This window comes from Ochotona curzoniae, unplaced genomic scaffold (genome assembly GCF_017591425.1).
Source record: "Ochotona curzoniae isolate NIBS_2020 unplaced genomic scaffold, NIBS_Ocur_1.0 contig_1303, whole genome shotgun sequence".
Lineage (NCBI taxonomy): Eukaryota > Metazoa > Chordata > Mammalia > Lagomorpha > Ochotonidae > Ochotona > Ochotona curzoniae.
In genome coordinates, this window is record NW_024465036.1 from 17,235 (window position 1) to 41,023 (window position 23,789).

Below are 23,789 nucleotides of genomic sequence, written 5' to 3' on the forward strand. Positions count from 1 at the left end.
CTACCTACCGGTACCAACTGAGCACAGGACCTGGGCAGTCCAGTTTAGCTGAATAAGCACACGGCTAAAAGAAGTGATGTCACAGGAAGGCGAGAACAGGACAGGAGCGAAGGCTTTGGATGAGTGGCATCCAACTCTGATGTGCTCAGCACTCTGTCTACTGGGAACAGAAGGCTCTGCCCGTACCTCCGAATACTTTCCTCTGTAGCTGCTCAAGCTTCGTTCCATCCTTCGTAAGCGCTGAATCAACTGTTCTTTGTTGAGACTGTCCGAACCGCCAAGGGCGTCCTCGGCCTCACTCTCCATGTCAGAGGGCGGGTCAAAGGCAGCAGGGGAGCTGTCCAGCTCAAGCCGATTCAAGGACTCCCTGGACGAGGTTCGCACCAAAGACTCTTTGGAAGAAGACCGGAACAGAGATTCCTTGATTGGACTTCGAAACAGAGACTCCATGGAAGGCACCCGGAGCTGGAGCTTCTGTGCAAAAGACTGCGTGTCACCTGACTGCAACCAAAACCAAAAGGAGCATGAGGGTTCAAGTGCACACACGTCATCTCCACCACCCCCAGCCACACTAGGAGATCCACGCTACATACACGGCATTGTATGTAACACACTGCTTTCTGAAACAGTGCGGGAGTAGGCATCAGAGGCCGGGGGTGCGGCTCCCAGCTCTGGCAGCCAGTAGCATGACCTTGACTAAGTCGCTCTGGCCCTGATCTCATGGGAGTGTTGAGAGGGTGTCACCTGAACGATGCTCTCCTTGAAGGCAGTGGCCATTTGGATGCACCATGTTTGCTGCCAGTGCATACCAAGTATGTAAAACACAGGTGTGCACCTTGGCAGGCTCCCACAATGGGGTCGACTGTCTCAAAGACCCCAGGAGTGAGATGCTCAGGGGAGATGGAGTCACAAGCGGGCAAAGATTGTGAAGAAACAAAAAGATGCTCTTCAGCGTAGACTTCTAAAAATCAAACACACACTTATAGAGGTTTAAAGATATTTCTAAGCGACATTAATGATAGTATGGGTTAACCATCCTAACCCGTTAATAGCTGTTGAGAGTAAAGATTGGCCAAAATGGTCTACAGCCTTCACACACCAACAAATTCATTACGGTTCCATACAACAGTAAATCCCAGATAGAATACAAATGTCCAATCACTACAAGACACCTTAGACACTCACGGAAAGAACCTCAAGACACAGTAGACAATGGCAAACAATCTGGATATAAAAGAATGTGTATACTGTGAATTCATTTTGACTTAAAACGTATTATCTTTTTTTTAAAGATTTATTTCTTTTTATTACAAAGTCAGATATACAGAGAGGAGGAGAGACAGACAGGAAGATCTTCCCTCTGTTGATTCACTCCCCAAGCGGCCACAACAGCTGGAGCTGTGCGGATCTGCAGCCATGCGCCCAGAGACTCCTCCAGGTCTCCCACATGGGTGCAGGGTCCCAAGGCTTTGGGCTGCCCTCGACTGCTTTTCCAGACCACAAACAGGCAGCTGGATGGAAAATGGAGCTGCCGGAATTAGAACCGGCACCCATATGGGATCCCAGCATGTGCAAGGCAAGGACTTGAGCAGCTAGGTTATCACACTGGGCCCCAAAGCACATTATTTTTCAATGTATGTATATGCTTGTACAAAGCCTTCGGAAGCAAAACATGAAGGATAAACACCAAAGTTAATGCAGGTACTCCTGAGTAGGATTGGGATTATTTTTCTTCTCATTTGTATATTCATTTATATATAAGGCGGACCCTGGCACTGTGCTGACAGACCACACTCAAACACAGAGACCTGGATTAAGGTTCTGGCTGCACTCAGGCTCAGCCCAGTTCCACCCACTGTGTGCATCGGAAACTACAGCAGCACATAGGGGTGCTCTCTCGCTCTAGCCAACAAATTAATTTTCAGAAAGAAATTGTATTTCTTTTAAAATCTTCCTTCCAGATGATATGACTCAACATGTTTCTAGCATGGCTGTCACTATGATTTCTTGAAACTGTAAAGTCAGGGCCCTGTGTGATAGCTCAGTGGCTACATCCTTGCCTTGCATGTGCCAGAATGGCATGTGGGCGCTGGTTCATGTCCCAGCTGCTCCTTCCCACCCAGCTCCCTGCTTGTGCCCTGGGAAAACTGTAGGCCCCGGTCTCCCAAGGGTTAACACCACAGCTTAACTTCTTTCTCAAGGTGTAACAGAATGGGCAATCTTGGCCTGATGCACTCAGCCCCCGGCTTCTCTGGCAAGTTCCCTCCTTCCTGCTTCCCCTTGTTGCATGTCCTTGGGGGAGCTTAGGTGTGGCTTAGCAATCTCCTTCCTTCCTGCTTCCCCTTGTTGCATGTCCTTGGGGGAGCTTAGGTGTGGCTTGACCATTGGGAGGATCCTGGGAGGGGCCAAGCAGACTATAAAAGATGCAGCTTGACTTCAAATAAATGGCATTCTCCTCACAGGAATGACCCACTGTGTCTGTGTGTTGTCTGTTGTCTGTCTCATAACCCTAGTCCCTCCGCTCGACTCGGAATACGTGGTGCACGACTCGGGATACGTGGCGACGCGGGCGTTGCCAACAGAAAACAGTAGAGGACGGCCCAAAGCCTTGGGACCCTGCACCTGCGTGGGAGACCCATACGAAGCAAGCTCCTGGCTCCTGACTCCTGGCTCTGGATTAGCTCTGCCCCCCAACCACTGTAGCCACGTGGGGAGTGAACCAGCAGATGGAAGAGTTTTCTCTCTCTCCTTTTCTCTGTAAATCTGCATTTCCAATAAAACTAAATAAATATTCTTTAAAAAACCTATAAGGTCAGATTTCATTTTTGTTAATGCATTTACTTTATTTCCCTTAAATTTTAAAACGAGAAATAAGTGGATATTAAATCCAGATTAAACTTTTTCCAGGAAACAAGAAACACAGTTTCATTGGCAATACATATTATTTCACATGTCTGAACACTACAGTTTCAATGGAGATTCAAATACTTATACAAATACAGATTGACCAATATCCTGAATTGCATTTAAAAAAAATTAGGAACAGACCTGATGAATGGTTGGCTCACTTCCATTAACACTGTCAGAAGAGCTCCTGGCGTAGGCAGACGCATTCTAAGGAAACAAAAGAAATAAGGAAGAGGAATAGAACACCAGCCTGCAACAAAAGCAAAATCCAAGTATCAAGACTCACTGGACACATTTATCTATTAAACAAAATTAGTAATTGTTCATTTATTAATATTTTCATGCAAGGCAAGACTAGTATGGTGAGTATTTTAGAAAACTCAATTTACTATATTTATAACTAAATAGCAGAGATTAGTAACAAAAATTATTTCAAGCTAATCACACAGCCCATCTCTAATTTTTCTCTCCCATACAAAATCCAATACCAGACACTCATTAGCAAAATTTAAGTAAAAAACCTATCTTGAAAAAGAAGTAATCTCAATTATTCCCTAAAATAACAAATTTATTTGGTTAACCAATAAGGAATATCTTGATAATAAGTAATGAAACCAGGCCCAGTGCAGTAGCCTAGCTGCTCAAGTCCTCACCTTGAACATTCTGGGATCCCATATGGGTGCCGGTTCTAATCCCGACAGCTCCATTCCCATCCAGCTGCCTGTTTGTGGCCTGGGAAAGCAGTCAAGAACGACCCAAAGCCTTGGGACCCTGCACCCATATGGGAGACCAGAAAGAAGCTCCTGGCTTCAGATGGGCAAAACTCCAGCCATTGTAGTCACTTGGAGACTACAATCAGCAGATGGAGGATCTTCCTGTCTGCCTCTCCTCCTCTCTGTATATCTGACTTTGCAATAAAAATAAATAAATATTTTTTAAAATAATAATAAGTAATGAAACTGCCACATTCATTTGAGGACAGCAATCTAAATGAAACTGTTGGGACAGTATCAGAAAAGCTTCTAACGTAAAACTTCTCCCAAGTTGAAACCTGTTTGCTTTCCTCAGTTGATAAGGCAAATACCCAAGATAAGCACCATCCTACTGGTTAGAATGTTCATGGTTCGTGGTAAGGAATGAAATTCCTTAAGATTCAAAATTCTACACTACAATCATGATGTATAGAACTAATCATCAAGCTATGGTGAGAGCTTTAGAAACAGCTCATGATAAAATACCTCCATGTTTTACAGGCATGGCGACAAAGACAGCTCTGGCCACCTTGCTCGGCAGCTTGGCAGCCTCCCTGGCACGCTTCTCCCCACTCTGATCTGGCCTGACTCTTCCATAGCCACACAGATGGCACAGAGCTCTACAAAGCGCATCTCCGGTTCCTGAACTCTGATGTATTTGACACAAACTACTGCGCTATGATATACATAAGATGTCTACATGATGCTAGTCTATCATTTAAATACTAACCGAAGCACTAGGGAACGGGACAGGATTTGTAAAATCTGCTTCAAACACCAAGGGCGTGGGCTGCCCGCGTGGGGAGGGCTCTGGCGGTGCAATCAGAAAGGAGAGCGCGTGGCAGGTGCGCAGGGCCGGGAGCCAACTGCTGCCCGGAGATCACGATAAGGGGACAGGGGCAAGTTTTGCTCTACTGTCACTCCTGTTTCCACTTTTGTAATGTATTTCAATTTTTTCTTAATAAAAAAAAAAAAAACACCTTCTTTTCAAGAGAAGCATGAGTCGAATTGTATCAGTCTAAGACTTTCCTTAAAGTCACACGGGAAAGAAGGCTTGAGAGAACACAGGGAGAAACTTTTCCCGTTTTGTTCTCTGCCATTTGAAGAATTTTCAGTGGGTCACAAGGAATATCACCCGTACCTGTGCAGTGTCACAACATAATCCTAAACACTATACAATCCAAAATATATTCTACAGGGCTCAACAATTCTCCCAGCCAGTCAGTATACGAACACGTAAATTATGGACAAAGAACATGAAGGACTTCCTAACACATGTGAATAAGCAGGAAGAATGGCAAGAGGGAGAGTCTACACTCTGTCTAAAGTAAATGACACAAAACATGATGGTGATCTCCACAAGCCAGTCCACCATCATCGGAAACATATAGCCCAACATTCGAAAATGTCCCCTCTCTGCATATGTATTTCAACTTGTACTACTATGCGATACAAATCAAATCAGGTGGGCGACCTTTAATATGCCAAGCGCCACTGGGATACTTACAACCTTATCTGCAGGTTATACAAAATTATCAACTTAAAAATTAGTGCATGGGCCCGGCGCAATGGTGGCACAGTGGTTAAGGTCCTCACCTTGCACGCCCGGAATCCCATATGGGCGCATTCTAATCTCGGCAGCCCCACTTTCCCATCCAGCTCCCTGCCTGTGGCCTGGGAAAGCAGTCGAGGACGGCCCAAAGCCTTGGGACCCTGCACCCACGCGGGAGACCCAGAAGAGGCTCCTGGCTTCGGATTGGCATAGCATCGGCCATTGCGCTCACTTGGGGAGTGAATCATTGCACAGAAGATCTTCCTCTCCTCTCTGTCTCTCCTCTCTGTATATCCGCCTTTCCAATAAAAATAAAATAAATCTTTAAAAAAAAAATTAGTTCACTGTAGGTATATTAAGCTTGCCCGTGGTCGCACTAGCAGAGCCAGACTCGACGACTTCCTGAGCCTTCCAGGCCCTCGTGCTGAATGTCCCCCAACCCTGATTTAAGAAAAGGCAGGACAGCTAAGGAGAGTCCTGGCTTAGTTTGCCCTCTAAATCGAAACCAGGCATTTCGAGAAGCAAAGTGAGATTTTGTCACGGCCTGTAATGTGGTCTCAACTTGCGGCCTGGCAAACGCCCGTTGCACTGTTCCACCTGCAGGGAGCTGTCTGTGGCTTGCCTGGAGTGAAGCCATCACATCCTTGTGCCTGTCGCTTTTTCACGCCTCTGCACCACCAGGGCACGCTCACACACGGGTCTCCACTTTAAACTAGGATCTTGCAGAGCACAAAGTCCTACATCTGCATGCCAGTCCCCAGGACCTAACGCTTCACCTGTGAGTGCACAAGAAATCCTCTCTAGTCCCTTCTTTCTCAAGGCCTTCCTCCAGACAGAAGTCTGAAGAACCAACTCAACACACACCAACACTCAAGTCACCAATGTTTTCTGCTGGAGGAAATTCTTCAATTGCGGGAAATCCTTTGGAAGCATTTAAATAGTACACATGACAGTGTATTTCACTTAAAAACACAAATTTCTTGCCAGGTTTGTTCTCAATTACATTTTTTTTCCATCTTTCAATTATTTTATTGACTGCAAAGCACTAAGGAATGACAACACAGGTTTTAGAATTTGGGGTAAAGAGATGCCTAAAAAAAAAAAAAAAAAACACAGGGCCCAGCACAGTAGCCTTGCGGTTAAAGTCCTCACCTTGCACATGCTGGGATCCCATAGGTGCTCTAATCCTAGTGGTCCTGCTTCCCATTCAGCTCCCTGCTTGTGGCCTGGGAAAGCAGTCTAGGACAACCCAAAGCCTTGAGACCCTGCACCAGCTTGAGAGATCTGGAAGAAGCTCCTGGCTCCTGGCTTAGGATCGGCTAAGCTCCAGCCACTATGGCCACTTGGGGGGTGAAGCAGTGGACAGAAGATCTTCCTCTCTGTCTCTCCTCCTTTCTGTAAATCTGACTTTCCAATAAAAAATTTTAAAATAATCTTTTAAAAAAACAGAATTGAGACTGGGCAGAGGAGGGCGTGAGTCCCGGGCCTCCTGCACCCACTTGGCAGACCCGGATGTAATCTCAGTCTCACCCTGAGAAGTTTCCTTCCTAAAGTTAGATTTAGAATGTAATGTAAGGTTGCTTGTGGCCATTTGCATACCGAGTTTTATCCGGCTACGCGGGTTTGGTACAGAAACGTTTTCTCATTTTTCAGAAGATCTAAATCCCGCTTCAGTCAGTACCCAATCTAACACTAAAAGCCATTTTTAGTGGGTGAATTGCTCTAAAGTTTAACCTGCCAAAGCATGGACTTCTCAGATACTTTAATGAAATTATACACAAGATTCAAAATCATGTGAATTCAGTCAGCGGAGAAACAATGGTAGCTGTTTCCTTTCAGAAATTCAATGGACACAAAACTGATGCAACAGACACAAAACACGATGCAGTTATTTTCGATTGTAAACTCCATCTATTTAATGTGCTTTAATTACAAATGTGTGTAACAACAAATTCCCCCTCAAAATGTGAGTCAGACTTCAAAATATCCTCCCTTGGGAGAAAACAGGTTAGCCCAAGAGAAGGTGGCCCCTAGCGATTTAGTAGGTGTTATTTCATCGCTGTTAAAAAGCTACGAGGAAGCACAACAGCCATCAGAGTCCAGCAATTCACCCTCTGATTTCTTAGAAAAGTGTTATTAGCAAACACACACTGCAGGTGCTTCACGAGAAGGTGAGTGACGGGCGGCAGGTGTTGCATCCCGCCAAAGGGGATGCAGAAAGCGGCGGGAGGACTCACCACACGGCCACTCTGGGGTTTAGGCTCTTTGGAGGAATCCAAAGCAAAGATAGTGTATTCAGAGAGAAAAGCAGGCTCTGCTATCATCCCGGCTAGTAGCTGTCTCATTCAGGGCAATCCAAAACAAAACACAAGACGAAAAACAAATCATCATGGCACGTTGCAAAGTGTTCTCGTCGCACAGCACGCCTAACACCGGAAGGGCCCTCACTCGCCCACCCCCTCCCTGCCCCCAGCAGCAACAGCAAGCTGCCGGGGTGGGGGGGGTGGTGGGGGGAGATCAGAAATGCAGTTGAGTTAAACACGCAACATGAATAAATTCTCGAGCTATTCCACACGGTGTCGTTTCTATGGCTAACGGGGCATAACAGACATCTCACACTTTCAAGGAAGCAAGATCTTCTACGTGTTCTTACCACGATAATATAATGGTAACAATGATGCCAACAGAGTGGGGGAACTCGGGGAGGTGATGGACAGTCCATAGCTTTGATGGTGGTGATGGTTTGAGCCTGCAGAAAGCCCCTGGTCCTGGCTTTGGCCTGGCCCATGCCCAGTCTTGGCAGCCACTTGGGGAGTGAACCAGCAGGTGGAATCTCTCTTTATCGCTATCTCTCCCTCTATCTCTCTGTAACTGTTTTTTAAATTAATAAACTTAAAAAAAAAAGAACAGAAAGAGATTATATATCATGATTAAGTAGGATTTACTACTGTAATGAAAGATTAACATCTGAAAATCCTTTAATGTGACACACCATATTTAACAGAATAAGAATTCAAACACCATACACATATCAACAGACACAGAGGACATAACAGACAAAATTCAAAGTTGCCTCATCATAAAAAACATTCGGCAAAGAAAGGACAGAAGGGAATAGCAATATGATTAAAAACTTACATGGAATTACATGAAAAAGGAGAAAGAACAACCAAGACATTCAACAAGAGCAGAGTAGAAAGCCATGACTACAAGATCTACATGACCTACAAGAATTAATGGAAGATGAAAATGATATTAAGACTCATCGTGCTGGGGGCCAGCAATGGTGGCTTATCAGGCTAATCCTCCACCTGCAATGCCAGCATTCCTTATGGACACCAGTTCAGGTCCCAGCTGCTCCCTGCTCGTGGCCTGGGAAAGCAGTGGAGGATGGTCCAAGGTCTTGGGATCCTGAACCCACAGGTGAGATCCAGAGAACATCCTGGCTTCAGATCAGCTCAGCTTCAACTATTGTGGCCATGTGGGGAGTGAACCAGTGGAATAAAGACTGGTCTGTCTCTCTCCTCTCTACAAATCTGCCTTTCAAATAAAAATAAATAAGTATCAAAAAGAAAAGACTTACAATACCAAATCAAAGTGAACAACGCAGCAACAAAGGAGCAGATGCAGAGCTCAGAAACAAAGCTACTCACAGATGAACTGCTGATTTCTGTACAAGCACAAAAAAAGCAGTGTGCAGAAAGATCTGACATCGCACAGACAAACAACAGGACGTGAACCCTGACCCCTCACACCATCCCGAGGGATCATTTCCGGGTGGGGTATACATACATCCATCTAAGTGCAAAAAGCAAAACAATACAGGACAACCTTCTCAGTGTCAGAAAATGATTCTTTTAAAGGCCTTCATCCATGTATTGGAAAGGCAGAGACACAGAGCCCCTATGTACCACTTCACTCCACAAGTGCCTGCAGTGGCCTCAGCTGGGGCTGAGGCTGAGAGCTGTGAACTCAAGCCAGATTTCTCATGAGCACGGGTGGAATCCAATCACTGGACCCACCACCTCTGCTCCCAGGATGGACATGAGCAGAAGCTACCGTCAGAAGCAAGCCAGGCACTGCAGCCGGGCATTCAGACACAGGACACAGGCCTCTTCGTGCCAGGCAAAAACCTACTGCGGGTTACTCCCCAACCCCCACCACAACAACAGCAAAGAACACTGGCCATAAAATAAAATATTGATATACTGGAAAAAAAATCTTAAAACTAAGAATTTTTGGCTCATCAAGGAATACCATTAAGATAATGAAAGACAAACCAGAATGAAAGAATACATTTGCAAGATACAGATCCCGGAAAAACTTATAGCCATGTTATATAAAAAGAACTCATACAAATTAATGAGAAAAAGTTAACCCAAAAGAAGAAAAGGGCAAGGCACTTAGCATAGCCTTTTGTAAAAGGATGAATCAGTGATCAATGAACAAGTGAACAATGCCCAATCTTACTAATCTTCAGAGAAATACAAGTTAGAGCACAAAGGCCACAGCACATTACCAGAACATTGAGATTTAAAAAAGAAAAAACTATAAATGCCAGGGCGCAGGAGCAACTTGCATCAAGTCCTTGCGGGGAGGAAAATCTCTAGAACCACCCTGGGGAACCATGGCTGCAGCTCCTTCCAAGCGGGCAGAGCAGCTCCTTCCTCTGAGCCAGCACACAACCAACAGGAACCAGAAGAAACGCAGAGCAGCCAAGCACTGGGGACAAGCCAACGTGTCCATCGAGGAAGGCAAGAGGCAAATACTACCCCATTCCAGGATGGTGGTGCTCCCGCTGGGAGAGGGAAGGGAGCACTGAATTTCCAGTGGTGCCCCTTTTCCTGACCTGGATGGTTGGAACACAGGAATCCACTTCATGACAAGTCATCAACCTATGCACTTACATGGTACCCTCCTCTGGTATACCTGGGTTATACATCACAGGGAAGAAATGAGGTTTAAAAAAAAAAAAGAATTTCGGTGCCAGCTCCTAGCTACACGGAAGCAGTGATGGGACTCCTCAGTTTTTCACTCACCAGTCTGAAAATGCAGGACTTTCCCCCATAAGATGATACATTAAACAAATTGTTATTAAATTATTCTGAAAGTTTTAAATGCTAAATGCAGGATATATTACTCCTTCAAAGAACTTAGAACTAATCACATAATTAATAGAAACAGTATGTAGGAATTACATAATTGGCCTATCAAAATCACTGCCCATTTGATCAGCAGCAGCGTTACACTACATTCCAGAACAATTCCACTTCTTCTGAGGGGGATTTTTAAGCAGAAATTTCGAGCTTACCTCTCTATTGGGTGTGCCTTCATCAAGCTGCTCTGTAAATGAGGAGGTCCTGGTCCTGGTGCTTGTTGGTGTTGAAGAACCAGAGGGAGCCTAGAGTGAAGAGTTATTGCACAGATTAGAAGGACTGACATTACCAAGTGCACTATGGACAGGGTACTTCCTAGTCCGGGTCAAGCTCCGTGACTCAATGAAATGCAAAGAGCAGACACAGGACAAAGAGTAAAGGAGAACGGTTCTATGGACCAGCTGCAAGACCTGGATACTTACTCTGCCCTTGGCCTGACTCTGCCATCCACCAGAACTGTGATCCTAGCTAATTTTTTGAAAGCCATGTCTCTTCACTTATGAAATAATTGTGATGGTAACAAAATAAGGATGATTTTAGGGAAACTGAGGCCAAGTGCTCTAGCCTTCTCTGTACTATCCCTGGATCTGCCCAAGCTGCACACACACTGCTCTGGGGTGAGAGCTCACCACACACATGCAAACACACGATGACACACTTAGTTCACAGCAGATGTAATACCACGGGGGGAGAGACACATCAGATCCCTACCTCACACTTACTCTAAAGATTTAAAAGTTTATTTGAACACTAAACAAAAAAAGGCAGTCTATTTCTACAATCTCTGATCACAAAAGTTTCATGACCAACGTCTTTTCTATAAAGTGCTCCAATAAGTCCACTGGTGAGAACTTAGAAAACTTACTAACCCAGTCACTGTATCTGGGCTTACCCAAGCTCCTTCAGACAGACACACCCGTGTGTGACTCTGAGTCATAAGTAAGCAATATGAGAAAACAGACGTGGAGAAATGCAGTCCATCGTCTGGCAAGCGTGAAGACAGAACTTCCCGCAGCCTTAGGAGAAGCAACGCTGCTGTAGACTCAGGCAGCTGCACCATGCTTACCAGGGCAACCCCCAAGCGAGGCAGGAGGCAGCCATCAGCCAAACACTGTCCCCTTAAGGGACGTCTGTAATCTGTAGAATGCCTTGAACAAATTCCTTCTCTGCATACCAAGATGGGCTGAGTTTCATCCTAAAACTGAGAACTCTAACACACACAAAACAATAGGACGAGAAGGGGGGCATTCTGCATTCTAGCTTCCTGGACTAAGGCAAGGCGGATAGCTGAAGTATTTGGGTTCTTGCCACAACACACAGGAGATCTGGATTGAGTTCCTGGTCCATAGCTTCAGCTCCGCCCAATCACAGCCCTTGCCGGTATCTGGGACCCCGGGCTCAGGCTCTCCTGCATTAGGCTGCCACTTCCGGTGCTCAGAGCCCATAACTGGAGTGCCTGGAATCAGGTCCTACTCCATTTCTAACCCAGCCTCTCACTGATGACGGGCCCCACCCTGGCTGTGGCAGGCATCTGAAGAATGAGCCAGCACTTAGGGAAGATCCTCTCCTCCTCTTCTCCTCCTCTTTTTCTCTTCTCTTCTCTTCTCTTCTCTTCTCTTCTCTTCTCTTCTCTTCTCTTTTCTCTCTTCTCTCTTTTCTCTTTTCTCTTCTCCCTCACTTCCCATCCAGCTCCCTGCTTGTGACATGGGAAAGAAGTAGAGGGTGGCCCAAAGCCTTGAGACTCTGCAACCATATGGGAGGCCTGGGAGAAACTCCTGGCTCCCAGCTTTGGATTTGTACAGCTCCCGCCATTACGGCCGCTTGGGGAGTGAAACAGTGGACAGATCTCTCTGTCTCTCCTTCTCTCTGCAAATCTGCTGTTCCAATAAATACATCTTTTCAAACTGGGAAGGGAAAGTAGTTGCTGGACGGTGTTTATTCCAAGCCTACTGTTAAGTGAAATTTCAGACTAAGTCTAAAATCACTTTTACTCAAATTAACGGAAGGGACTGGTGCTGTGGTATAACAGGTGAAGTTGCTACTTTAACACCAGCATCCCATACTGGTGCTGACTGGACACCTGGCTGTTTCACTCCGGATCCAACTCACTGCCAAGGTGCCTAGAAAAAGCAGGGAAAGATGCCTTAAATCCTGGGACCCCTGCAGCCACCTGGAGACTCGGGTGAACGTCCTAGTTCATGGCTTCAACCTAGCCTAGCCCAAGCTGTGGTGGCCATTTGGGGAGTGAACCAGGGGATGCAAGACTTTCTCTCCATGTAACTCTGCCTTCCAAATAAATAATTTTTTTTAATTCACAAGAAATTCAATAAACCTTCTACCTACAGCCACAGTCTTGCAATCAGGCAGGTCCAAGGTTGTTAAGTGTCTCCAGGTTGTCACTCTGAGCAGGAGGAGCTTATCAGGACAGATTTCACAGCTTCATGTCAACTCTAGGAACAGGGTTACTGAGGGGATAGAAGACTAGAAGGTAATTAGAAAGGCAATACCAGAATAAAGGAGCTATCTCTTGACCGACCACCTCTCTGTCACTCCAACATTAAGAAATCTTTGAATCATTAATTCAGCTATCCAAAGATCTGGAAGTCAGGAAAGGGCTACCCCAGAGAGCGACCCCCCAATCCTGCGAGAAACATATTCCACTGTAAATTTTCGAAGCTGGCATGACATCCTTCAGCTTGGCTTCACACGAATCTAGTCGGCCACTGAGCACACCCAGGAGCCACCAGAAACAGACAAAAGCAAACGATGGAGCTCACGCAGGGGAACGAGAGGTTCTAGAACACCCTGCCCTCAGAAAAGGAGCATCGCGTGGAACAGCCCGACCTGCTGGCTTCCCGCTCCTCCTCTGCAACTCCAAGTAAAGGGCACACTAAGGAAAAGGCCCGGCACGAAGAGCCGAGAGTACTGGAGCATGTGGCCTGGGGCGCAGCCACTGCGGAGTGTCTGTGTCTGATCCCCGGCTCAGTGCTTGCTACTGGAGACCCTGGAACACAGCAGCAATGGCTCCAATAACTGGGATCCTACCACGCATGTGTGAAACCTGGATTGAGCTCCTGGCTCTCAGATGCTGACCCTCCACCCCGGCCCCTGTGGGCATTTGGGAGCTGAACCAGCACACAGCAGTGCTCTTTCCAGCTGCCTCCCAAACAATTAAAAAAGAAGAAAAGAAATAACTTAGGTTCTTCAAACCACATTTGAGCTCACTAATCCTCCCAGCCATTAGAAATCTGTGAAGTCAGACTCCTAAGCTATTTGTCAAGAAATGTGATGGCCTGCATCTAGGCTCACAATTAATGCTTCCCCACCACTTAAATAAGGACTCATCACAAGTCTCAAGTCAACGTAGAAAAAAACAGCATGGTCACTGTTTCAGGAAAACACAGCAAAAGAAAAGCTGCTGCAGATGGCAGAGGATGTAGGGACTGAAGAGAGAGGAGTTAAAGAATAGTTTATTGAGGGGGATCACGAAGAGAAGTGCAGTCTGGGGCAGCTATAGGGCAAATGCAGCCCCCTGCCAGGATAACCAGATAGACCTGGACTTTCTCGAGAAATACTGACTGACACTCTAGACTGACTTAGTGCCCGTTGACCCCACAGAGCTTGCGGTAAGCTAAGGGGCTGCCCGGAGCCTGCATCCATCTCTGTGTACCCAAGTTCGAGTCCCGGGAGCATGCTGAGATGCTGCAGATGACGGCTCCCCTCCAGGTGGGAGACCGAGATTCTAGGTTCAGCTTCAGCTTGGCCCATCCCCGGCTATTGTGGGCATCTAGGGAATGAAAACAGCTGATGGAAGTTTCTGTCTGCTTTGTAAATGAAAAAAATAACCATCTTGTGTGTCAACTCAGAGCTTGTAGTCGGCAATCTGAGTTTTTTATCTTCTTGTCCAAAAATTGGGAATGATGGCACCTGACCTGCTCACCTGTTTGGTTGGTTGTGTTTGAAAGCAGTTGTAACAGAAGACCACATGCTTATTTAACAGGGTTTGCAAGAAAGGTAGGTCATTGTCATGGGTTTGAGAGACAAGTATTTCCACTGGGAAATCGGTGTGTGCAACGGTCTTGTGGCTGCATACAGCAAATCATTCCAAAAGAGCAAGGATGGGGCCCAGCACAGTAGCCAAGTGGCTAAATCCTCCCCCTGGCAAGCACCAGATCTCATATGGGCACCAGTTCGTGTCCCAGCTTCTCTACATCCCATCCAGCTCCCTGCTTGTGGCCCAGGAGTTCAGCGGAGAATGGCCCCAAAGCCCTGGAATCCTGCATCCGTGTGGGAGACCCTCAGTAAGCTCCTGGCTTCTAACTTCAGATTACCTCAGCTCTGGCCATTGTGGTCATTTGAGGAATGAAACAACAGATGGCAGATCTTTCCCTGTCTTTCCTTCTCTCTGTAAATCTACCTTTCCAATAAATAAATAAATAAATAAATAGATAAATAGACAGACAGACAGATAGGGTAAGGTTGACATCTAGATATAGTCTTGATGGATAGTGAACAATCATAGACCAAGGAAAAGGTATCCAGGGTTTATTATTCCCAAGACTACATTAGTTTTCTAATGTTGCATAATAAGTTGTCAAACCTTCAGGCCTCATAACCGGATACGATGGCACAGCTGTACAGGTCAGATGCTCCGTCTGTTGTGATGCTGGAACATCTGGTATGTCAAACACCTGCTTCCAATGCATGGTCCTCTGATTCCTTCATCTACCTCTGTAGTATTTTTTTTTAATTAGATATAAACTACTTTCTTTAAGATTTAAAAAATACAGAGTTGACAGAGAGAAGGAAAGACAAAGAGGTCTTTCATCTGCTGTTGACTCACTCTGCAAACAGCTACAACAGCCTGAGAGCTGGGCCGCTCAGAAACCAGCTGCTTCTTCCAGGTCTCCCACATGCGTGTAAGGGCCCAAGCACTTGGGCCATCTGCTGCTGCTTTCCCAGGCCACTACCAAAGAGCTGGATAGGAAGTGGAACAACCAAGACTCGAGCTGGCACCCATATGGGATGTATGTGCCTGGCTTCTGTCTTCATCCTGATCTCTTTCTCTCTTAATCTCTCTCTCTCTGTGTCTCTAACTTTGAGAAAAAGAAAACACATCTAGTATTCTCAGAGAGGTAAAAGATTTTACATGTAGAACAAGAACCATGCTATGACAAAAGCAAAAGACAGCAGGAACAGCCCTGAGAAATTTTAAAGTAAATCAATCAAATATAAAAATCCAAAGGAAGACCGAAGCGAAAAAACAGCTCTGAAATGGGACAAAAATATAGAAGATAAAGGGTAAAAAGAGAAAGAGAGAGAGAATCTATCCATCATGTACAAACGCCAAGCTGCTGGAGTTCCAGAGGGAAAGACAGCAGAGAAGAGGGAGGGAAATAAAGATAGATTGCCTACATGTTTCCTTGAAGCATAGACATCTCCCTCCCGACACGGCCACCAAGTTCCCAGCACAGTGCACAAGGACAGAGACACCAGGGCCAGCACTGTGGCCCCACCTACAAGCACCGGCATCCCATATGACCTTGGCTCCACTCTGACCATAGGAGTTAGTGTCCCAGCCGCTCCACTTCCTGTCCAGCTCCCTGCTGACGGCCTGGGAGAGCAGGGGAGGATGGCCCAAAGCCCTGGGACCCTGACCCCCACCTGGAGGTGGGGAGGTTTCTGGATCCAGATCAGATCAACTCCAGCTGTTACAGCCATCTGGGGAGTGAACCAACAGATGAAAGATTTTTCTGTGTCTCTCCCTCTTTCTGTTAATCAACTTTTGAAATGAAAATAAATTAAAAAGAAAAAGAAAGAAAGAAATCCACATCAAAGCATAAGTGTCATGAAATTTCAAAAAAAAGACATAGGGAAAGACCCTAAAGACTCAGAAAAAAGAACAGCTTTATGCATCCCAACCACAAGACTGCCAATGCGGAACAATGGAGCAAAGTTTAAAAGTCATCTTCCTTAGCAGGAGACAAATACTCACTGTCTAAAATGCATACATCAACAAACAGCAAAGCTATAAAAGCTTATTATTTCAACTGACAGAATTAAATACCAGGGGAATAAGTAATGTTGAGAATACAGACAACAGGACCAGAGGATTGGGGCACACGACAGTTTTCTGCACAACTTTTTAACAATCCTTTCAGTAGTACTTGGCCCTTAAAACTATATCAAGATACACTCTGATCGAAATAAAATTGTTTTAAATTTTAGTTAAAAATTACAATCACTTTACATGACATACACAAGATATCCAGAAACATTAAAATTAGATTATAAGATAATCTTTCTCACCCTTTCTCTTCCAACTGCTGATAATGAACGAAAAGTAGAATGAAAGTCTAACCACTTCAGACATTATTAATAGCATATTTCATATGGATCATACATATACAGTACATGCTAATAAAATTAACCAAATGTTTCTATCAAGACAGAAGAAGAAATGTTTCTATCCAGAAAGAAAAATTCATTCATCTAAGAGGTTTCAGAAAAACCCAGTGTATGAGAATGAACAAGACAAAAGGTAGGAAGAAGCAAGAAACAGATCAACTCAGGATTACACAAAACACAACTCACTGGGGAGACTAAGGGACAGAAACGAGTCACAGATAACTACCAGACACGTGGGTCTCCACATCACGTGGCACGAGATACAGAACGTGAGAAACTCAGGTGACTCGAGCTTACGTGGAACGCACCTGCACACTCTCAAGAGACATTCACATTCCTCAGAGACACTGCAAGTGGCAGGGCAGGCTATGTTAAGGACCTTGTTTACCACCCAAGGTTGGAGATGACCTCCAGGGTGACATAGGCGGCAAGGTGGTTCTGGTTATGGCAAGCTGAATCCCACCCAAAGAATGCGTAACTAATGAGAATCCCTAACTTACGAGTCAAATACTTCAGAAGATGAACTTGTTATACTTGTAGAGAATGATAGTAAAGTTCCCAGGCGAGGATGGCCCAAAGCCTTGGTCCAGGTGCTGTGAGCAATTACTGAATCAGCAGACAGAAAGCCTCTGCCTGCCTGCCTAAATGCATAAAACCTAAAATGAATGCACCATAAAGAAGCCATATTTAAGTTAGATGTGTTTACTGTGATTTTAAACACTACGCAATATACACGTTATCAAATCTCCCTGGAATACCATAAATGTAATGGCTTCTAAGGAAAAGTGGAATTAGCTTAGACACAGGGGCAGGTGGTTAGCTCAGCGGGTAGGCTATTGCCTGGGACACCCACAGCCCGTCCCAAGGGTCCCTAGTCAAGCCCTGGCTCCAGTTTTGCTCTAGCTTCCTGCTAATGTGCATCTTCGGACAACGGTGGCTCAAGCACTTGGTCCCCGGCAGTGCACGAGGAACACCCAGACTGCGTTGCAGGCTCCTGCTGGGCCTGGCCCAGAGCCCTGGCAGCTGCAGAAACCCGATGAACCCACAGACGGAAGACAGCACTCACCTACTCTCTGCCTTTCAAATGAAACGCAAAAATAAATTTTTCTTAGAGGATAAAGATGAAAAAAAGATGTAAGCTTTAATTCTAAAAATAAGCTTCATTGAGCTCAAGATACTTTTGGTAGCATGATACCAGCAGGGACTTCCAGAGGAATTGGGGGTCCTGCAAATTTAACCATGTCAATGGAGATTCTTTTTCTACACAATTAAATGGAGGAAAATGGGTGTCCTTTGGAGAACAAGGAATGAAAAGCAGTCAAAAGTAGCTGAATCGGGGCTTTATAGCACATGCCTAATTATTTCCCACCAAAATTCTCTCCAAATTGCCTTTATTTCTTCTTTTTTTTTTTTTTTATTGTTGCTTACATTGTATTATGTAGTACAGTTTTATAGGCACTGGGGATTCCTCCCACCCCTCCCATTCCCCTCCCCCCATGGTGGATTCCTCCACCTTGTTGCATAACCATAGTTCAAGTTCAGTTGGGATTCATTGCTTGCAAACACATGCCTAGCATAAAGTTCAGCGTCTTATTGTCCAGATAAGTTCAGTGGCCTCTTGGGGAGACCTTCTATGGTCTGAAGATAGGTCTAACAGAGTAAAGATCCGGTCAGTTAAAAGCCCCAACAAGGCCTCAGTATCAATATACAACGTTATGGAATTAATTGACATAGTATTGGGTAAACAATATGTTAAAAATAATGCAAGTTCCATTCTTCGAAACATCTGGGTTGAGACAGTATCAATGACAGGTTCAAAAAATAACAAACAACCATGCAAAAATTACAGGTTAAATCAAGGCAAACATGTGGTATCTAATCTTTTGGGATTCACTCATTTCCCTTAGCATTATAGTTTCCAGTTGTGCCCATTTAGCCACAAAGAACTGCATTTTGTTTAATAGCTGAGTAGTATTCCATGGAGCAGATGAACCAAAGCTTTCTTATCCAATCTTCTGCTGATGGGCATTTCGGTTGCTTCCATGTTTTTGCAATTACTGATTGTGCTGCAATGATAGTCAAACTCTTGCAGGAAAATGTAGGAAATACCCTGCAAGACCTAGGAGTAGGTTCCGACTTTCTAAGAAGGACACCAAAAGCAATAGCAGTTGAGAACAAAATAAACAAATGGGACCTCATCAAACTAAGAAGCTTCTGTACAGCAAGGGAAACAATCAACAAAGTAAAAAAGCAACCCACAGAGTGGGAGAAGATCTTTGCACACGATATAGGCGATAGGGGGCTAATTTCCAGGATATACAAAGAACTTCAAAACAACCAAAAAACCAAAACGAACAAGCCACTCAAGAAATGGGCACGGGAAATGGGCAAACATTTCACAAAGGAACAAGTCCAAATGGCAAACAAACATATGAAAAAATGTTCCAGCTCCCTAGCAATAAGGGAAATCCAAATTAAAACATCGATGAGGTACCACCTAACACCAGCAAGATTGGCCCACATAAACAAGAACACCAACGACGCTTGCTGGCGAGGATGCGGGGAAAAGGGAACCCTACTCCACTGTTGGTGGAGCTGCAAATTGGTACAGCCTCTATGGAAATCAGTCTGGAGAACACTCAAACAACTCAAAATCTGCATACCATATGACCCAGCAATAGCACTCCTAGGAATATATCCAAAACACCTGTTTTACGACAAACCAAAAAATTGCCTTTATTTCTTAAGAGAAATGTGTAGCTCTCTCTATGGAAGCCCTCCCAGACACTCTTCTGCTAAAGCTTTGGCTAATTTTCTCAAAACAGTCTCCCAATACGCCAGGTAATAAGACAGATCTCTGTCCTCTAACTTTGCCTTTTCAAATAAATATTCATGATTTGTACTCAAAATGTCCGACCTTGAGTCATCCAGAAAATAGTGGACTAATCAAAGACCCTTTGCTTAGGAACACAGGATATGCAGGGCATTTGGTAAAAGGCATGTATCTTTATTTTGTTTTGAACTCTGACAATAATCCAAAACTCCTCATTCCTGGAAGAGTCCAAATACTAACGATCTGGAACCGAAGAGAATCAAATTTCTTTCAGTAGTTGATCTATAACATTTCCTTTTCAAGTTCAGGATAAATATATATATATCACCTAAAAGAAATGCTGTAAATCTTATACACACAAGTGATTTCTTTGATCCACACGCACTGCCTCAGCAAAAGCTTTAAGTTAGAACATCTTAGCTTGCAACAGGCTTTACTATCACTATTGCTAAAACACAACCCCTTTAGGAGTTTGCCATGGTGGTACATAAGCCTAGCCTTGTGCTTCCCAGTACCAGCATCACGTCCCGGATGCTCCACTTCTGATCTAGCACCCAGCTTACGGCCCGGGAAAGCAACAGAGGATGGCCCAAGTCCTTGGGTTCCAGCACCTACAAGGGAGATTCCTGAGTCCTACTTTTGGATCAGCTCAGCTCTGGTCTTTGCAGCCATCTGGGGAGTGAACAAGAGACAGAATCTCTCTCTCTCTGTGTCTCCCTCTGCCTCTGTAACTTTGACTTTTCAAGTAACACAAATAAATCTTCGGAAAAGAAAAATCTCCTTGTTAATTCATAAAAGCGATTCAATTTCACAAAGAAAACCTAAGTGCTGAAACTGAGGAAGACCACAGTCAACACCCACCAGTGCTGCAGTGACAACCTTCTGAAGCTATTTTCACAATGGGTCTATGCAAATATACTTATACACATATTTTTTTCCTACAAAATAGGATGACACATTATATTCCTGTGTGCCACTTTTTGGGGGGACTCCAACACTAAGCGTGCAAAATTAGACAAGTTAACAAGTCTCCTGGGCCTCACTCCTTTATCTGTACAAGAGGAATAAAGTGGTGTCTGCCTCAGAGGTCAAGGTGAAATCGAATAGTCTGCGTAAGACACCAAGCAAAATAATGTTAGGCATACAGTCAGGAACTAATAAACGCTGGCCTCTTTTTGCAGCTGCATAATTACCAAGTCCCTGATAGAACTTACTTAACCAGTTCTCCGGCACGGAACATTTATAGTAGCTAGCTTTTCATCAATTACAACACTGAAAAGGGGAGTGGGGGGAAATCCATGCAGTTAAATTCACAATACATCTTCCTTTTTCTCAGAACAATTTCTAGAAAGGGAAGGCTGAACCAACAACTGCAGGATGTATGCATGTCTAATCGTAAAGGATTCAACTTCACTGCTCTGCCCATTCCCTCACGGTCTTCATCTCTACCTGACATCTAAGGTGCCTTGGTTCCTTAAAGAACCTCCACTGTTTACACTTTCGTCATCACTGACCCCCAGGATAAACAAGCCACCAGGACCCCGTCTTTGTCGAGCACAGCTCTACTCCACATGAGCTGAAAATCTGCAGACAGATTCAGTTTATATTTTCAGAATACGCACAGTGTGGTAGCTACTTCAAAAGATAAAAGCATTCAAAGACTGCAGCCACTTCCTTAAGTGATTGTTTGTTTGTTTTAAAATAAAGAAAAAAGAATCTCCTTTCCTGGAGCTGTAGGCAAGAACCAGAAAACCCCAAACTCAAGAGAGATTCGCTCCATCAGGTGGGATCCGAAAAAGGTAAGAAATCTAGCCGAAACCGTCAATCTCGCTCTTTGCGATCCCACGCTGCTTGCAACATGCTTAGGGCTTAGGGGACTGTCTCTACTGAGAACACACCCCCCTCTGCCGGAAACACATCTGAGACTCACTGTGCACCAGGCAGAGGCAAAGCCTGAGGACAGGCACCAGGCCGGCCGCTCTCACAACGTTCAGCTCAAGTTGTGCCAAGGGACACCGACTCGTGACAGCCCCGGGCACTCTGCACACCGGGCATGCCGCCACCACTCCTGCCAGCCAGCAGCCTGGCCCTCACCCCCGGCACCCGAGTTTGGAGGCGGGAGGTGGGGGGTTAGGGGGATGGTGATTTCACAGTCCTCTGGGACCCCGGCCAGTGGACACTCCAGCTCAAGTTGAGGAGGAGACGCCTGTCATGCAGGTCAGAAACTACCCCCGACTGCCCTCCCTCCAGGGTTGGGGGTCAGGAATCACGCCAGGGTAGGAAGGAGGCCCTGGCACCCATCCTCGGGTCACCATCAAAGGTCAGATGGCACGAGGGCTCCTGCCACTCCTTCCAGGACCCTCCTTCTGGGGTTGGGGAGAAGCCGGGTCAGGGGTCACAGAGATCCCAGCTCGGTCCACGCTCTGGAAGGGAGGCCGGAGATCGGAGGTCGCGGGAGACCACCCAGCATCCCTCCTTCCCTCCCCGGCTCCCCTGCGGGGCCTGCTCTGGGGGTTATCCGGACACCGGGGACGCCAACAACCCAGGGCCACCGAACCTGAGTGGGAGCCAGCGCCTGCTGCAGCTGCTGCTGCTCCTCGCTGATCTTCTGCTTCAGTTTCTTGAACATGGCGCAGCGCGGGTGGGGGGGTCCTCTGCGTGTCCGAGACCCCAAGTGGGGCGAGAGCCCGTGCAAGTCCCGGGCCGGCCGCGGCGCCCTCGGCTTCTCCCCTACACCAGGGACGGCGGGGGCCGGACCTCGCCGCCGCCGCCTCCTCCCCGGGCTCGCGGGCGGATCGGCGCACTCGCCCTGCGGGTGTCGGCGTCGCCGCCGCCGCGTCTCCTTCTTCCGGGTGCCCGCGGCTGCCCTCGGCCCCCCATGCAGCCCCGTCGGCGGCGACGACGGCAGCAGGTGAACGGTGCGCCCAGGGCGCCTGCGCGGTCTACGTGGAGCTCGGCCGGGCGGCCCTACGGAAGGCCGGAGAGGACACGGCCCGTGTGGACGGCGGCACATGCGTGCTGGGCCTTCTCGGAGACAGGTCCGAGCGCAGCACGGATGCTCACCTGCCTGCAGCGTGGGCACTGGCGAGGGGTCGGCTGGGGAGGGGCGGCGAGCGCAGCCAGCCTGGCAGGCCCACCGTGGGGGGAGCGCGTGGAATGTGCAGGAAGGGGCGAGTGGGGGAGCGCGTGGAATGTGCAGGAAGGAGCGAGTCGGGGGAGCGCGTGCGATTTTGCAGGAAGGGACGGGGAGGGCGCGTGGGAATGTGCAGGAAGGGACGTGGGGGGAGCGCGTGGAATGTGCAGGAAGGGGCGTGGGGGGAGCGCGTGGAATGTGCAGGAAGGGGCGAGTGGGGCCCGGCGCGCTGTGCGCCCTAGGAGCCTGACCACCCCCGCGACCACCTGCGGAGGGGACGCTGTGCATGGTTTACACTGGATACAATAAACGGAATTTTATTCTAAATAGCTTTGTTACAAATATCTTCGCTTGAGACTGGCACAGTGGCATAACCTGCTAATCCTCTGCCTGCTCCGCTTTCAATCCAGCCCCCTGCTAATGTACTGGAAGAGTAGTGGAGGATGGCTCAAGGCCTTGGGCCTCTGCTCCCAGGCAGGCTATTGGAAGAAGCTCCTGCTACCCAGCTTTGAATCAGCTCAGCTCTGACTGTTGTGGAGTTAGGAAAGCTGGAGGACTTGTCTCTCTGTCTTTCCTTTTCTGTCTCTGCAACTCTGACTTTCAAGTAAGATACATAAATCTTTAAAAATAAGATAATATTAAAAAAACTCAATGGGCCTGGAGCAGTACCCTAGTGGCTAAAGTCCTCGCCTTGCACACACAGGATACTATGTGGGTGCCAGTTTCTGTCCCTGCTACTCCACTTCCCACCCAGCTCCCTGCCTGTGGCCTGGGAAAGCAGTAGAGAACTGCCCAAAGGCTTGGGACCCTGCACCTGCATGGGAGACCTAGACTAAGCTCCTGGCTCCTGGCTTTACTCAACTCGGCTCCGGCTACTGTGGCTCCTTGGGGAGTGAAACAGCGGATAGAAGATCTTTCTCTCTGTCTCTCTTTCACTCTATAAATCTGACTTTCCATTAAAAAGAATAAATCTGACTTTGTAATAAAAATAAAATAAATCTTGCCCATCTTTTCTACCTCTGAGCATCCCACTGGCCACCTGCTGGGT

At 46.5% G+C, this 23,789-nt stretch overlaps 1 protein-coding gene across 1 annotated transcript; it reads right to left on the reverse strand.

Moving 5' to 3' along the window:
• On the reverse strand, positions 1-22,704 carry LOC121146369 (serine/arginine repetitive matrix protein 3-like; the record flags this gene model as incomplete). Its single annotated transcript, XM_040965748.1, has 5 exons — positions 1-501; positions 3,049-3,114; positions 10,523-10,612; positions 22,166-22,575; positions 22,672-22,704. Coding segments are annotated over 5 exons (1,100 nt in total), but the record flags the coding sequence as incomplete, so codon positions are not given.
• Between the last annotated feature and the right edge of the window lie 1,085 nt (positions 22,705-23,789).